The sequence below is a fragment of the Pieris rapae genome, chromosome 12, assembly GCF_905147795.1.
Source record: "Pieris rapae chromosome 12, ilPieRapa1.1, whole genome shotgun sequence".
NCBI lineage: Eukaryota > Metazoa > Arthropoda > Insecta > Lepidoptera > Pieridae > Pieris > Pieris rapae.
Window position 1 is genome coordinate 9,559,959 of NC_059520.1, and position 15,422 is coordinate 9,575,380.

A 15,422-nucleotide genomic window follows, 5' to 3' on the forward strand; every position below is an offset into this window, starting at 1 on the left:
AATTTTTGTTTTCTATGTTTCTGGAGAGGACGTGTACAATGTTTTTAAATTTTGTAATTACTTTGTACAAGTGAACAATTGATTACCTGACGGTGGGTTCCAGGTGCCAAGTGAGGCAGTGGTAGTCCCGATAGTCCAGTGGTGGGATTACCAGAGTCGAGTCGCTGTGTGAAGCGCGGCCTCCCGGCATCTTTACATAATAATAATGTTAAAAAAATGAATTCTTCAATCTCTTATAAGGTTAAAAATATTTATCATTTTTTCACTTATAGTGTTATGATAGATTTTTGACGTGACAACTTCTAATAAATCGATGAACGCCGGCTGAACACACGACAAAGCATGACTCATTGTCCCGTTACGCTCATTGTCCGTTTACGCTCATTGTACGCTTGCGCCGCAGTATTCAATAATTTCATCATTGTTAGGTTATGACGTTGTCACGTGACACTATCGTCCGTAAATCCGCTTTTCAGACAACAATTATTTTAATTACACTATATTTACATTTACTGCTACTAAATAAGGATTACACACTTCCCAGTAATGCCTTTACACTAACCATCATTTTCTCGTATCAATAAAAGGAAATTTAACACTGCCGCGATCATCACTTGTTGAATGAATTATTTAATATTTAATTAGTTATTCAGACGCATTATCACAATTACCGAGGAATATAAATTAGCCCCTATTATGTATAAAAAAATACGGTCAATATCATAACGACGTCGAACGAACTACTCATATTTGGTCGTAAAAGCCGATAGAACTAAACTATTAAGAACCTAATACAATAAGAATTCAAACGAGACTTTTGATTTTGGTCAAACATATATCCGGTATGTTGTTCTAAACAATGTCGTCGTTAAATATATATAAAAATAACACATCGTGCAACGAACGTCCAAACCCATTAACCTATCTTAATCCATTTTTGATCATCTGAGATAGCTTGATAAAAGTAAATGCTAACAACCAATCGACGGATTGTAATAGCCATCTGTCGATACAAACTATCCATGGTAGGTCGGATCGGTGTGCATAAACCTTTGTATGAAAATGACAGTTTAACTGTGCCAATATCCTATCTTTCCGATTGATTTCAATCTGAGATTATGAATCGATTATTGGATTCGGGCGTTAAAGGCCCCAAAGTCTCGATATAAATAAATCAAGGCAAAGTCAATACGAAATTAAAAGCAAACTTACCACGCGATCTTTTTCCTTGATATAAGAAGAGATGAGATCGTGCAAGAAGAGGAAGGCCTCAGCATCCACCGATACGAAGATGTGATCCTCGAATTCCGTTATAAAGCTGCACTCGACTATCGGCTTTGGATCTATAATTACATCTTAATTACATTTAAATAAAAAAAAAGGAGAAATCTAAGCAGTAGACTCACTAAGCGATTCCCCGAGTTATTTATTTTACAATAAATGACATTCTTCTAGTTTCTATTCCATCTAGTTGGAACAAGTTTAATGGGTTTAATGTGCAATACTGTGCGTGATACGACGTTCTCTCTATGAAAAACACTTCTTTTTTGCGACAAAAACGCTGCACATCTTCGTGACGCTAATATTATGTTACAAATTAATTGAGAAAAATAGGCCTTAGAACCAATAAAACCATTCATACCATTCTCAGTAGGCACTTCTTGCGGCTGCCGATGGCTAGTCCGCAGATGCAGTTGCAACGCGGGCAGGGCGAAGATCACCTCCCGCACGTGGCCCGACTTGCCCGCGCCGTTGCTCGTACTTCCCGAGCTGCCCGTGCTGCCCGTGCCACTTGTCACGATACCGCCCTCGCGTTCCAGCGACGGGAAAAGTTCTATTGCTGTGGGATTAAATATTTTGATATTTTAGTCATATATAATTTCGGCAGGCGAAAACAACGTATTTTCTGTCAGATATATATAACTATATGTATATATAATATATTATATTTAGAAGCGGTTTGAAGGTTCCAACTCCATGGAGAAAAGGAGTGATGTTTCATGTAAATACGACTAAACACTGTCAATTGTTAAAATAGGCTTTACAAAACTGTAATGTTCTAAACCAGCTCTAAATCCGTACCAAGAGATTCTTAAAAGGCCGGCAACACATTCGCAAGCTCTCTGTGTTTTAACCTCTGACTAATATTCGAACCATATTCCAAAACCCCCTCTATTACCGTACCAAGAGGGTGACAATCCGTAAAAGGCCGGCAACAAACTCGCAAGCCCTCTGAGCTCTTAAAATTATTTCAGACTAATATTCGGCCCGTATTCCAAAACCCCCTCTTAATCCGTCCCAAGCGTACCCGTTGTTAATAGAGCGGCGACGCACTCCCGAACCCTCTGGCATTAAAAGGCCGTGGGTAGCGGTATTACTTAACATCAGATGAGACTACTGACTGTTTGCCCCCAATACTATACAAAATCCCTAGTTCTATTGAATTTTTAACAGAAGCTTAGCCTTAATATCAAACGTGTTACCATGGTTACCATTAACTATAACATTCCACAATAAAGCTTTCCCTCACCATCGATTTCACTATCAGCGAAGGCATAGTGGAACCACTCCTTCAGCGTCTTGAACTGCGGCGGGAACAGCACAGTTCGCGACATGCGGCACACCGTGGCCAGGGACTGGTGTCCGCCGCTCACCGCGGGGCTGGCACCGCCCAGACTCGCCGTCAGGGTCTGGACTGCTTGGACTTCGAGTTCACCTGAGTGTAAAAAAGAGTATGAAACAAAGCAGAATTAATCCCTCAAAAACCGCTGAACCTATATCGATGCAACTTCAACTGCTACCTAAATTCCTCAGAACTTACCAATTTCGTTTGGAAGATGTTGGGCTTCGGTGGCGAATGTGATGCACACGTCCTTTAGACTGAAGAGCGCCCAGGACTTCGCTTTCAGGCTGTTGCCATGGAAACACGCCAAGGATATGTTCGAACCCACCAATTCGATACTGCCTCCGATCACGCAGCCTGCGAACGAGTGGTTCTCATGTAACAATTACAAATAGGACTGCTACGCAACAGAGATAGAATCGACGAAAATAGATAAAACTTAAATACAATGTCAAAATTTGACATTATCAATGTAAGCTGTCTGCTGCTGAAGCTGAATGAACATACCCTGACCGGATGTCGAGGTCTCGTTGAGCGGCAGACCAGTTACGTAGGTGAAGACCTTCTGCCAATGCCTGTGATGCCTCAGCTCCTGCTGCGGGGAAGCACCCTCACCGGCACTTGTCGTCGCTGCAAAAGAAAGGACTATTTAACACAGGTCAAAAAATTGGTTGCCTGTAAAGTCGGTATACGGGCGAAAGTTTTACGTGACAACGACTTTGAGTGGTAAAATAATTTTAATGTGAATATTCATTCGTATAGTAGGAAGAAGGATGAATCACTTTTTATGTCTGTCTCTCTCGCTCTTAGGCGGGCTAACCATGCCCGAGTGGAAGGGACGCGTGCCTCTCACTCGCTCTCATTGTGAGCGCATAACGTGAGCGGAGCGTAACGCAGTTTCTTGAAGTGTCACCCGGCAAACCAATTTATAAGACGTTGTCACGTCAAAAATATCGGAAGGACCTTTGATTCAAAATTTTATTAGGTACAAATTGTCGATAACGAAGAAATAAAATAATATTTTCGTAAAAGTGTGCAGCTACTGAAGCAGGGACGTGCGGCGTGTGGCGTGGTCAGTGACCTCAGGCGAATGAACGAGACGTTAGCACATAGAACGATCGTTCGGCCCTTGCCCCATGCCCCTCGCAGTTGCATCACACTATTTATTAATAAACGAAACAAACAACGATTTCGTCGTGCACACACATTAAGTTTCCTTTGTCCATACACAATATTTTTGTGTTAATCATAAATACGTCCATTTGCTGAAAAGCTGATCGTAAACTCACTGTGAATTTCTAGAATATGAAAATAGAAAGGTAGATCCTAAGTCGAATTGGTTTGAAAATACTTCAGTGGGTAGTTGGTTGAGTGGTGATTTGTGCCAAAATATGCCTTTAACACTCAGTTGTGGAACGACAGACGTCGAGGTGATACGAATAATATTTCCTATACCTCGACGTATAATGAAATTTAGCTGCCGATATTAAATGATATATGAATTTTGTCACAACCCTTTTGTCATAAATAAAGTTTTTATTGAAGTGAAACTTCTTTACGCACGCTTGACTTGGGGAGTAAGCTGGCGAACGCGTGACGTAAGCGTTACGAAAAGAGTGATCGGGCAAGGCGAACGGAAGTTGTGTGGGGGATATAAGCAAGAGACAGCAGTGCGTGCGCACATTTTCTTTCTCTCTTCCTCTCATAGCCAAATACGTCCCGTTTATCTAAGCACACTGGAAATGAAATATATATATATATTTCAGTCAGTAGTTCGTTTGCGAGTTTACTAGCGTTACGCGAACGGTGATTTTTTGGTTATTTTCCGTAATTCTATTTCGTTTTGAACAATTTTATGAATTAATATTTTGTTCAATACATTCAATATTATACGTTTAAAGTGAATAAAACTATAAATTCATTTTAGAGTTCATGTTTTGTGAATTTTCGGGAAAATAATATCAAATTATTATTAGAAAGAAGTTTCACTTCTGTCGTGTGGTATAATATAAAGCATATTAGCACACTAATTTTTGTTTATTAATTAATTTGTAATAACCCTTAATTTGAAAAGAGGTTAAAAAAATAGAACTAGAAGAAACCACTCACGTTCTTTCCTGTCTCGTCTCATAGTGCCGTAGCTCGGGTGCAAGGAACTAAACACTCGTTTGCTGGACTTGAACTGCTGTGTGAAGAACTCCTCCAACTTGAGCTGCATCTTCAGCAGATCCGGCGTCGTGCTGCGGCTCATCAAGATCTGGAGTTGGTGCCAACTCAAGGTGCAGTGAGTGAGGATGCTGGCTGGACGACTGGAAATCACGTAACTTTAGAATAAGGAATATTTTACACAATCTAAAAAAAAAATCAAAAATAATTGGCTTAACACGTTACGAGGATTTGAAGATTCTCCTGTGACCTAACAAAGAGTTACATGTTACACTCACTCACTCACTCACATGCCCCTACACACTCATTCCCGCGTGTTGTATACAGTACAAAAAAATATATAAAAAATTAAACAATTGTATAAAGTTTGTCATGGGAACCAAACAACATATTTGTATTATTTATTTTATTTTTTATTCAAAATTGTAAAATCATTTAATAGTCCAAAGAGGGACATGTCTGCTTCACAGCATCATGCAATACACTCATACACATGACACATTGTACCTTATTAATTTTTTTTCTTTCCGTGTTTTTTTTTTTGGTTATAAGTTGGTGGATTCAGTTTCCGCACTTAAACTTATAATCGGTTCGTTGTACGTATATTTTGTGTGATTACCTGTGTGTGTTTCGTTAGGAATAAATGGTACATTAAATTTTTAATTTAGTTCTTTAGTTACTATCTACACAATTATTATAATTAATATTTACAATCTACATTTCGAAATCTTCACATGGAAAAAGTAGTATCTGTTTTATAATGAACTAGTGACCCGCCCCGGCTTTGCACGGGTGCAATGCTGATGAAAAGCAGGTTTTTATTATGTATTGTTATTTCCGTCGCTGGAAAGCTCCCATAATATACGCGACATATACCATATAGACATAATATACCATCACGGACTTTTCTGTAGACCTTTTCAATGTGTACAATACTTAGTGCATTATTTTGATAAAAATCGTAGGGTTCAGCCTGCGTTTGTAATGTAAGCTTCTCAACTATTTAATGGATGTTATTATACATATAAACCTTCCTCTTGAATCACTCTATCTATTTAAAAAACCGCAACATAATCCGTTGCGTAGTTTCAAAGATTTAAGCATACAAAGGGACATAGGGACAGATAAAGCGACTTTGTTTTATACTATGTAGTGATGTTTAATTGTTGTATTATTACGACTGTACGTACGCGCACGCGTACGCCCACACTCGTGCGTTAACATTATTCCAAGAAGTACCTGGCAGCTGGTCGATGTCTATGGGCCAGCCATTGGTCTCTAAACGCCGCCCTCGGCCGAGAAAGCCGTGCGAGAAGCACTGGTGTCCCCATGTACTCCAGCCGTAGCTCCAACGCGGCTAATCGCACGCCGCATACGTGCGCAGGGTTGCTACCCGGCTCTTCTTCCACGTGCACTAGGAACACATATGGGTGACACTTAGAAGCCCTCAGCAACCACCATCATAGTCATAATATCTTTATTCATTTAGGCAAAAATGTACACTTATGAACGTCAAGGAAAACAAATTAAATTAATCGTAAATTTACATTTACCACCAGTTCGCAAATCAAGGGCGTAGAGCGGGTAAGAAGAACTGGCAAGAAAATTTCCGCCACTCTTTTCAATCGCCAAGTTTTTAATACAAATTGTTTGAAATCATCAATTGTCCTCTGAAGGTTCTTATATTATAAACGACAGGTAATGCTTTAGCAGAAACGGTATACAGTAAAAAAACTTCAAATATGTACTTAGAACTTGAACTTTGCGTAAAGCAGCTAAATGTTCAGACAAAAATGTAAAATATGTTACTTCTATTTGACACAATACAAATCCGTTGTTATGTGTTTTTTTTATGGAATATCTTGAAAAACATTAACATATAGGTAGCAGTGGCGAAGAGTCCATACAAGCCGATTCCCACCGGGTTACCTTTCAAAAATCAGTTCCATATTCATACAAAAGTATTTACATTCTATTTCATTAACAAAGTATTATTAATTAAATGCCTGCGCGATTTACAATAGCAATAGTAATTCTTAGCAATACCCTAAGTATCACATTTCATTTTATAGTCGTAAATTAATCAGCGCGTCAATTTTTCGTACCTAAATTACATTAAAGGTAACTCGACGAATTACAGCTTATCTCGGCCAACGTTTTACTATGAGGCGAAAAGAGACAGCGTGTCAAACCATCTCTTTCTAATGCTCGCTAACTGTACGTAAAATTTAAAGAAAGATAAGGCTGATCGCGACCGGCTTGCAGTTCTCTCCTCTCCTCTATTAGAAAGAGACAAAGAAATTATTGTTATTGAACCACGGCACGGGAGAAAGAAAACACGACAAAATTAAAAAGAATTAGCGTTATAATGAAATCCTTCGCAAGTCATATTCTTTTTATTTTGGCATATTTTCGCGTTCCATTTCGTTTGGTTGAAAATAGTTTATTTTTAGTATGTGACATGTGTTCCTATACCACTGGTGCGTGTTAATTTCGTTTGTTATATTTTAATATTTGTGTTATTTAAACTGTGACTGATTCTGTAAGGTAATTTAATCGCAGATTTGGTTAAATACTGTGGATTTTGTTTGTTATTATGGCTTTAATTCATATAGTGCTGTTCAACAGACTACCTGCTTACAAAAGAAACTTCATTTTCAAAACTAAGTTATGCATACAAGAAGCATGTTATTCAGTTAGGTCGAGCAATCCCACACATGATTATTGATTGCAAAAGGCGAGATGGATTTTTTAAACATTTTCACGCGTCGTTATATGATAAATATACATGGATGACAGGCAGTTGCAAACTGAACTAAATGTTCTGTCATCCGTGTTTGTTATTTTCTGATTCGAAATCTGTTTGGAGCAGTACGGGTTTTACGGATATTAATAATTTGTCTAACTCAGCCAAAAAACACATTCAGACTGAAAAAATGTTTATTTTTTTGGACCGGCTTCCCTTTGCCAAAATTTCACCCTTCGCCACTGATAGGTAGCCATATTAATAAAGTGCGTGCGTACAAAGTACACATGTCAGAAGTGAAACTTCCTTGTAAATTAATTATTACTGAAAGACCCAAAAGATGATCATGTACCGGTATATGATCACTCTATGTATTAGTGTATTCACACTGTATACGTGCTAATGATATAAATAATTAAATATAATATATAATAAATTATAAAAATAATTACTACACAAGATGTTATGAGACAGAATTGCCATCTAATCTTCTAATATGTAATTAATAAACGAATACATCAATATAGAATATCGTGTATTTTTCTCGATCTCCCTTTCTCACTCTCTCTCTATCGCTCTCTCCCTTTTCTTCGACAAAACGCTGCACATGTTCGTGACGTTCCGTAAAACTTTTGCCCACATGCGTTTAAAAAAGTTTCACTTGTAAAATATATTTTTGAATTACCATGGGCATGCAGCGCTGCCAAACTAATGGCGCCGCCCACAATTCCTCCTCGAGCGTCGAGGGCGGAGCCGGCCAGAGATACGCGAACTACCATGTGGCGATGATGCGTACTCCCGATACTCAGACGACCGGACGCACCCAACGAACGGGACTGCCAGCTGGAAAAGAAGTTATTGTCTAGATTTTTTGCATTTGTATATTATACTAGCTGACCCGCAAACGTTGTTTTGCCATGTTTTTGTGCCAAAAAATTAGTAAGTTTATAATTAAAAAAAAAAACATAAGGGATGATTGTAGAGGTGAAAATTTAGGATTGCATGTATTTTTGTATGTTGTATCGTAAAAAAATAAAAACACCAAATTTTGTCAAAAAATAAAAAAAAATTTTTAGGGGTGGACCACCCTTAACATTTAGGGGGATGAAAAATAGATGTTCTTCGATTCTCAGACCTACCCAATACGCACACAAAATTTCATGAGAATCGGTCGAGCCGTTTCGGAGGAGTTCGGTTACTAACACCGTGACACAAGAATTTTATATATAAGGTACGTAATTCTTATTTGTTTATTCTCTATCTACCAAAAAACTTTGTAAGCGTATTGAAAACTGGTACATTGCTACCATCCCGTATCTCAGTAGACAAGCTGTTGTAAAATCTCGCTAAAGATTCCTGGATATGGAGAAGAAACGTGGAGTATAAGTTCGAGAAAGGCCTTTGAGATGTGGGTGATGGTGAATGCTTCGAGTATCGTGGATTGCGAAGCGCATCAATATATCAACTCTGACCCCAAACGGACTCGCCCATCTTACAATTCGGCCATACAATGTACAGAGGCGATAAGACCTTGGAAACTGATCGTGGTTATAGTATTGTCTTTTATTAACATAACTTTTACACATTTAAAGAAAAACACTTTTTTACGGATTATAGTTATGTATTATTGTATTTAAACTTATAATTATTTAGACATAATTTTTAAATTTAAACCGACGTTTCGCGTGCTTTACAGCGTGCGTGGTCACGGTGACTGAAGACAAAGGTGTTAAATGTCAAAAAGTATTACAGCTGCAGAAAATGTTGTGTTATCTGTATTTATTTCCCCGGAGTTGGTATCGACTAAAAGATGTAGGGTTTTTGCAGAAATTGCTCACGGTGTCCTCCATTTTCGCGGATTGTTTATTTTGAGATTTTAGTTTGGATATTATTGGATCCCAGGTGTTTGATAATTTTAGGCCGTCCTCTCTATTGATCTGATCGTGGTTGATAACACAAAAGGTAAAAGATGACGTCACTATCATAAGAGAAGTACTTGGACAGAAACCGGTGGAAACAGATTATTAGGTCCATTAGCTTCCTTGCTGACGCGCGCTCTGACATGAGCTCAATAAAAGAGATAGAGAGAGAGATTTTCATTTGAGCAGTAGTAGCAAAACTCACCTGACATTCCCCATAACGTTGCCCATGTTCATATGAACGTTGAGCCGTGTGAAGTTCACAGCGAAGAGAACCAGGGTCTCCCATGCAGCTCCCCATTGCTTGCTCTCTGAAATTTAATAGGCATTTTATATTATATATGGATAGATAGATTTAGGAATATAAGTTTAATTTTTTAATGTTTTTATCTAGAATAATTGGTGTGGGAGTTAAGTTATTTGGAATTCAGGAAAAGTAAATAAATAAATAAATAAATTTTTCATTGAAGTTATACGTCTTTTGGCGCGATGGAGAAAAATGTTGAGAGTGAATTTTTACATTGCGCGCGCATACCGACACCTAAATTCGACATCGTAAAGTTAGGTCTAGGTGGCATGGAAATCGATAACTATGTTCAAGTTGTACATTCTAGTATTTGTATATTTAGTACACGTGTTTCGTAACAGTACAATTAAACAGTGTGAATAAATAAATATTATTTTGGTCTTTTTAAATCAATTTCATATACAACGGTGATAGTATTAATAATTTATTTATTTCAATAAAATCTTTTTCATTAATTTTAATATTTATCGTTAGTCACTACTGCATTTTAGTTTTTTTTTCCATACGCTAAAGAAGTATAACTTCTAACTTCTTTTTTTTTTCGAGGAAATATTTCCCATAAAATTACCATGTCTTTTACCTTTGGATCGTTGCGTTTCTAGTTTGGCCTTTTCGCGTTGCGGTAGAACCGGTGACACTGGCGAATTGTTGCTTGTGGACCTGAGATTAATATTGAAGTATATCAAATCTAGATAGATACATAACACTTTGATTGAAGTGTTTTGGAGGTCGCGTACGTACTTAAGTGTAGCGTACCGCATAGACTTTGATTTAATACTTAAAATAGCCCAAATAATAAATAAAAGCTAATAGTTATAAGATACTCACGGCTGGTCCAAGTCGAGACTGACATCACCGAGGAACAGCCTCCGGACGATGGAGCGCCGGTACCAGGCCCGAGGGAAAGCCAGGATCTCGCCCAAACGACGCATGTCGTACTTGAATGACGCCGAGCCCACGTCCACGATCGCTGTTCCAATTAATTCGTTTATTAATAAAATGTTTGGACGAACGCATACGTCACGTATACGTAGAGTTATCGATTCTTTATTTATACAAAATAAAGCGTCACAATTCATATATAAACAAACGGGTTAATGATACCGGTACCCATGGACATTCTATGCTAGAGGGCTCAGGAATACGTCGCCGGTTTTTTTGGAATTGATACGCTCTTCATGGTATTATTTATAGAATGTGGGGGGGGGGGCTCCAAAAAAGGTTTGTTAGTCATCGCAGCCCATGGACAATAAGTGCGTTGCCAGCCCGGAGGATCAACGGATCAACGATATTTTTCAACAAATTATTTCTCAAAATATTTTATTTAGACATCAGGTGAGAAACTACTGTTTTCAAGTAAATTTTATCAGAAAAATTGTGAAGGCTTCACTAAATAAACAAATATTTGCTTAACTTACTTGAAAACCTAACGGTGGCTTTCGATTGGTCTTGATCTGTCTGGAAATCTAGCTTCCGGAATCTGGAGAGGTGGAACTTGACAAACTCCACGTTGATGCTGAGGGAGTCTTTCCGCTCCGTGTCAGCCAAGGGCGACCACTGGGCTTCCTTGAGGCTGGATTTCTTGCCACCGTATGGATGGAAGATGTAGACCGAGAAGTCAGCCAAACAGCCCGTTACACTGAGACCGCCCATCGCTATCGCCGCTTCAGCCATTTCTCTGGAAATTTTGTAAAACTTTTGGTTTAAAATTAACCAAACGCAACTAGCTAATGAATTAGTTTGCATACACAAACTTCCTTCACCAAGTAAAATCTGGCAAAGTTCCGTGCCGAGCTCAATATCATATTAGAAATCAAAACTACTATCTTGGCTTGGCGTTCTCTCAGCTAGCTCCAATCCTACGTACATTAAGTAAACAATTCGCGCTTACATCCCTTAAAAAGTTTAATTAGAAGATTACTAACTCATCACTGGCCCTCTTGGAGCTGAAGACAATCTGCAGACTGGGCAACTGCAGCAAGCACTCGACTCGAGAGGCGGGCAGGCAGCTGAATCGGAAAGCAGCAGGTCGCGTATGAAAGTGAACGATCACGTCCACCGGGAACGAAGCGTATACGTACTGGCCGTACGAACCTCCCGCCTCACCGCCGGAGCCCGTTGAACGACTTTCTGCTTCTGTAATTTATTATGATAGTCACTGACTATAATATAGTGCATGCATTCTACCCATAACTAATTTTCATTTAAATTACACATTACTGTTCAGATTTTAATTAATAAATTAAGTTTAAATAAAATAAAAAACGTATGTTTTTACTATGTACACGCGTTAGAAATTAAACTTCTTTGGCGTAACAAGATAAAAACCTTTCAATTTTTATTACGTTTGCAGAAAAAACGACACACAATAGAGTAAAGGTATTTAACACATGGAAAGTTTTACTATAAAGCATTTTCTAGTTAAATAAAGTTTATTTTGGCTATCTTTAGTTTTTTGTGACTTTATGCGCGCACGTCATTTATAAACGCCATAATGCGCCAAAAGAAATACAAGTTCAAAAACAATTATTCCACAGATGTATGAAAGGTTCAATAGAACAATCATAATATAAGATAATATTAATAACAATACCTGGTGTCGGCATAGAAAACGAGGCCTTTGTGGGTATCGGCTCCAGTGTCTGTTCGAGGAACTCCAATATATGAGGGCTGATGATGGTCTCTTCGGGGATACTTTGCAAAGTAATCCAGGCGAAGAGAGCTGCTTTCTTAGTTCCCATTTTTCGAGATCCTACTACGTTCGGTGGAGGCATATTTGGTATTGATTGTGGTGACGCCGATTCCTCTGGTAGAGTTTTGGATTCATAATGTACCTAAAACACAATTTAAATAAATAAATATAATATAAATAATATATGTTTATTAAGGAATATAATATACAGATATCATTTATTTCACGTTATTTAAATTGAACCTGTAGGCATCCCTAATCATCGGCAATGAAGACAGAGGGTGTAGGCCGAGAGAAAAAGCCGGCGAAAAAACTCTCGGTACTCTTTTAAAATAGCAAATCATTAAACAACACTTATTTTAAAACACATTTTGAAAATTAATTAGAAGTAGCCTGTTTATCACTAGTCCCAGGCCTTTTATCAACTTGAAAATCGCTAACTTTATAGTAAGCCTTTTTACACAGCTTTTCTTTAATACATTTCTTAAATTTATTAAAAGGAGAGAGAGATAAAAGAGCCTCTGGGATTTTGTTAAAGAAGAGTATCTCTTTTCCCAAAAAAGAATTACTAACTTTTGATAGTCTAGTACGGGGAAATTGCAGTCTGCGTTTGTTCCGAGTATTAACATTGTGCATATGTTCTATTCTAGATACCTTAAGCTGCAACCCAGGCACTCTGAAGACGGTGACATCTGGTGGGGGTGGTAGTCGTGGCTTCCGCCTCGCATTGGGAGATCCTCCCGGTGCTCCCATCGAGGGATTGCTGGTGCCTCCCACCTCCAGACCCGACCCGGCACTCGTACCCGCTGCCATTCCACCGGACGCCGATCGACCCACGCGTGACCTACCACTAACATATACACACATATAGAAGTTCCTGTCATGTGTCATGTCAAATGTCAATAAAATTTTATACGGTATGCAAAATTGAAAATCGATTGATGTGTGTGTGTGTGTGACTTATTTTAATTCCGTAGAATTCTGCCAGCTATCATTTTTTGACATGTCAGAGATGGCAAACCTTTTCAGTAGGGCACATTTTTCATTTCAATACGAGTTTAAACATCTGAGTCTATACATACATTTTATTTGTTAGTGAATGTATCCATTTTATTAAGCACAGTAGTTTAACGGCGAGTGAAAATTAAGTCTATTTTCATGACAAACAGTGAAACACGCACAAGTTAAGATAACATTTTTTTTTAAGTTAACTAAACCTAGAATTAGTAGGCCGAGATGCCAGCTATAGAATAAAATAAACTTTAAGTTCATACGTATCACTTGAGAAGTAAATATTTAGACCTTTTTGTAGGTAAAACAAAAAATACGTAGCATTTCATTTCTTACTACCCTCAAATCAATTTCCCATTTTTTTGTGGATAACTTTTTTACTAGCAACACTTATGTAATGTCAGAATTGTATGGAATAAAAATAGTGCATTACTTTTAGAAAAAACGTACTACTCAATAAACGATTATTTGTGTGAGACATGGTAATTTGTACAAATTTAATAATGTATGATAATTGACTTAATTGATATGAATCTGACTAATAATGTAAAATCTAAACTAAGATAAATTTGCGCGCCTCTGTGTGTGGCAGAATATGCGAACCACTGACAATTGTACCACCTTAACATTTTGTACCATATTCTTGCAATGAATAAATTATTATTATTATTATTATTAAAAAATCAGAGTACAGGGACTGGGAAAGACTAATACCTCTTGAGATCGTCCTCCTTAATGGGCTCTTTGGTGTGCAGCACACACTTGCCACTGTTGATATGCACTTTGACATCGAGTTCAAAGTCTATGTTGGGTTCCGCCGTTTTCGCCTTACTGGGCTTGCTCTCCGACTGAGTCGCGCCTTCAGATGTCGTACTGTTTTTTAAATATCAGAATTAAAGGTTAGAAATAAAGTTCGATGCAAAAAGCTTCTAAGGCTGTCGATTAAATGATATACATGCAAAAATCAGAATTTTCCTGTGAATTGTCTTGTGAATTCAATCTGGAAAAACCTAGTGTTTCAGGCACTTCTCATTGAAATTCTTCGCGATTATGACATTAGGCAGCACTTATCCGGATTTTTGTAAAATTTCCGTTTACCAAAATTGTCATATAGTTTGAACGAGATATAGCTTTATATATGTGGTGAAAATTAGTAAATAAAATTATTCAAAGAAAAAATAACCCTACTAACTAATTAAAAATAACATTTACACTTTTTTACCAATTTTAGATTTTATAAGTAATGCTTTGCTCATTGTATTTTTTTTTTATAAATTACAATAATGTTTTTTTTAATAATCAGCCCAGTATCAAATATTTCAAGCTCTGGACAGGTAGTATTTATTATTATCAAAATACTCATCGAAACACAAATCCATTCCAAATGTGTTCATATTTAATTCGGCCCATTGATGGGTCACGCTTTCTGCCTTTACCAACATTTTACCTTGTATCTGTATTCTTCCTCGGCGGCAAATCCAAACGATCAGGCCATGTCTGTCTGTTCTGTCCAAACGAGACCGCTCTTCCACCAGAAGTACCGCGGAGAGAGCCACAACGAGATGGACCTGTCAAAATAAAATCACATTTGGTAATATGTACATAAACTAATATATAAGGAAAAAAAAATTGTGACCCCCTAAGTCATCTTTTATCAGCGGAAACAACGAAGAGTTTATCCTCTGTAAAACATCTTTTACCTGTCAATGTTTCACTGTCCATGGAACTCCAAGAAGCACCTTCAATGATATCGGCAAGGCGCGTGTCATCTTCTACCAATAACAAGGTCTCTCCGGAATCCCCCACGCTGCCCAAGCTGCCCACACTGGCTAAACTACTCATGCCCAGACTGCCCATCGCTGCAAGATTGCCGACTGTGTTGGAAGGCATCACTATACCGGCGGAAGCTGGTTCACCAATACTGAAAAAAATACAGATTTTGAACTGAAAAGATATCA

The 15,422-nt window shown here is 37.9% G+C and overlaps 1 protein-coding gene across 3 annotated transcripts in view; it reads right to left on the minus strand.

Annotated features, from left to right (window-relative positions):
* LOC110997813 (transmembrane protein KIAA1109) overlaps positions 1 to 15,422 on the minus strand; it is a 48,504-nt gene that overhangs the window by 1,309 nt on the left and 31,773 nt on the right. For all 3 annotated transcript variants that reach the window (XM_045630328.1, XM_045630327.1, XM_045630326.1), the window contains 19 exons: positions 15,165 to 15,385; positions 14,912 to 15,032; positions 14,179 to 14,337; positions 13,108 to 13,303; positions 12,355 to 12,595; positions 11,687 to 11,897; positions 11,180 to 11,439; positions 10,590 to 10,731; positions 10,342 to 10,421; positions 9,660 to 9,765; positions 8,221 to 8,378; positions 6,029 to 6,203; positions 4,733 to 4,932; positions 3,131 to 3,253; positions 2,822 to 2,980; positions 2,531 to 2,716; positions 1,643 to 1,840; positions 1,213 to 1,343; positions 87 to 190 (listed from right to left, as the gene is read on the minus strand). In XM_045630328.1, coding sequence (XP_045486284.1) covers positions 87 to 190; positions 1,213 to 1,343; positions 1,643 to 1,840; positions 2,531 to 2,716; positions 2,822 to 2,980; positions 3,131 to 3,253; positions 4,733 to 4,932; positions 6,029 to 6,203; positions 8,221 to 8,378; positions 9,660 to 9,765; positions 10,342 to 10,421; positions 10,590 to 10,731; positions 11,180 to 11,439; positions 11,687 to 11,897; positions 12,355 to 12,595; positions 13,108 to 13,303; positions 14,179 to 14,337; positions 14,912 to 15,032; positions 15,165 to 15,385 — 3,171 coding nt within the window. The remainder of the gene's footprint in view (positions 1 to 86; positions 191 to 1,212; positions 1,344 to 1,642; positions 1,841 to 2,530; positions 2,717 to 2,821; positions 2,981 to 3,130; positions 3,254 to 4,732; positions 4,933 to 6,028; positions 6,204 to 8,220; positions 8,379 to 9,659; positions 9,766 to 10,341; positions 10,422 to 10,589; positions 10,732 to 11,179; positions 11,440 to 11,686; positions 11,898 to 12,354; positions 12,596 to 13,107; positions 13,304 to 14,178; positions 14,338 to 14,911; positions 15,033 to 15,164; positions 15,386 to 15,422) is intronic.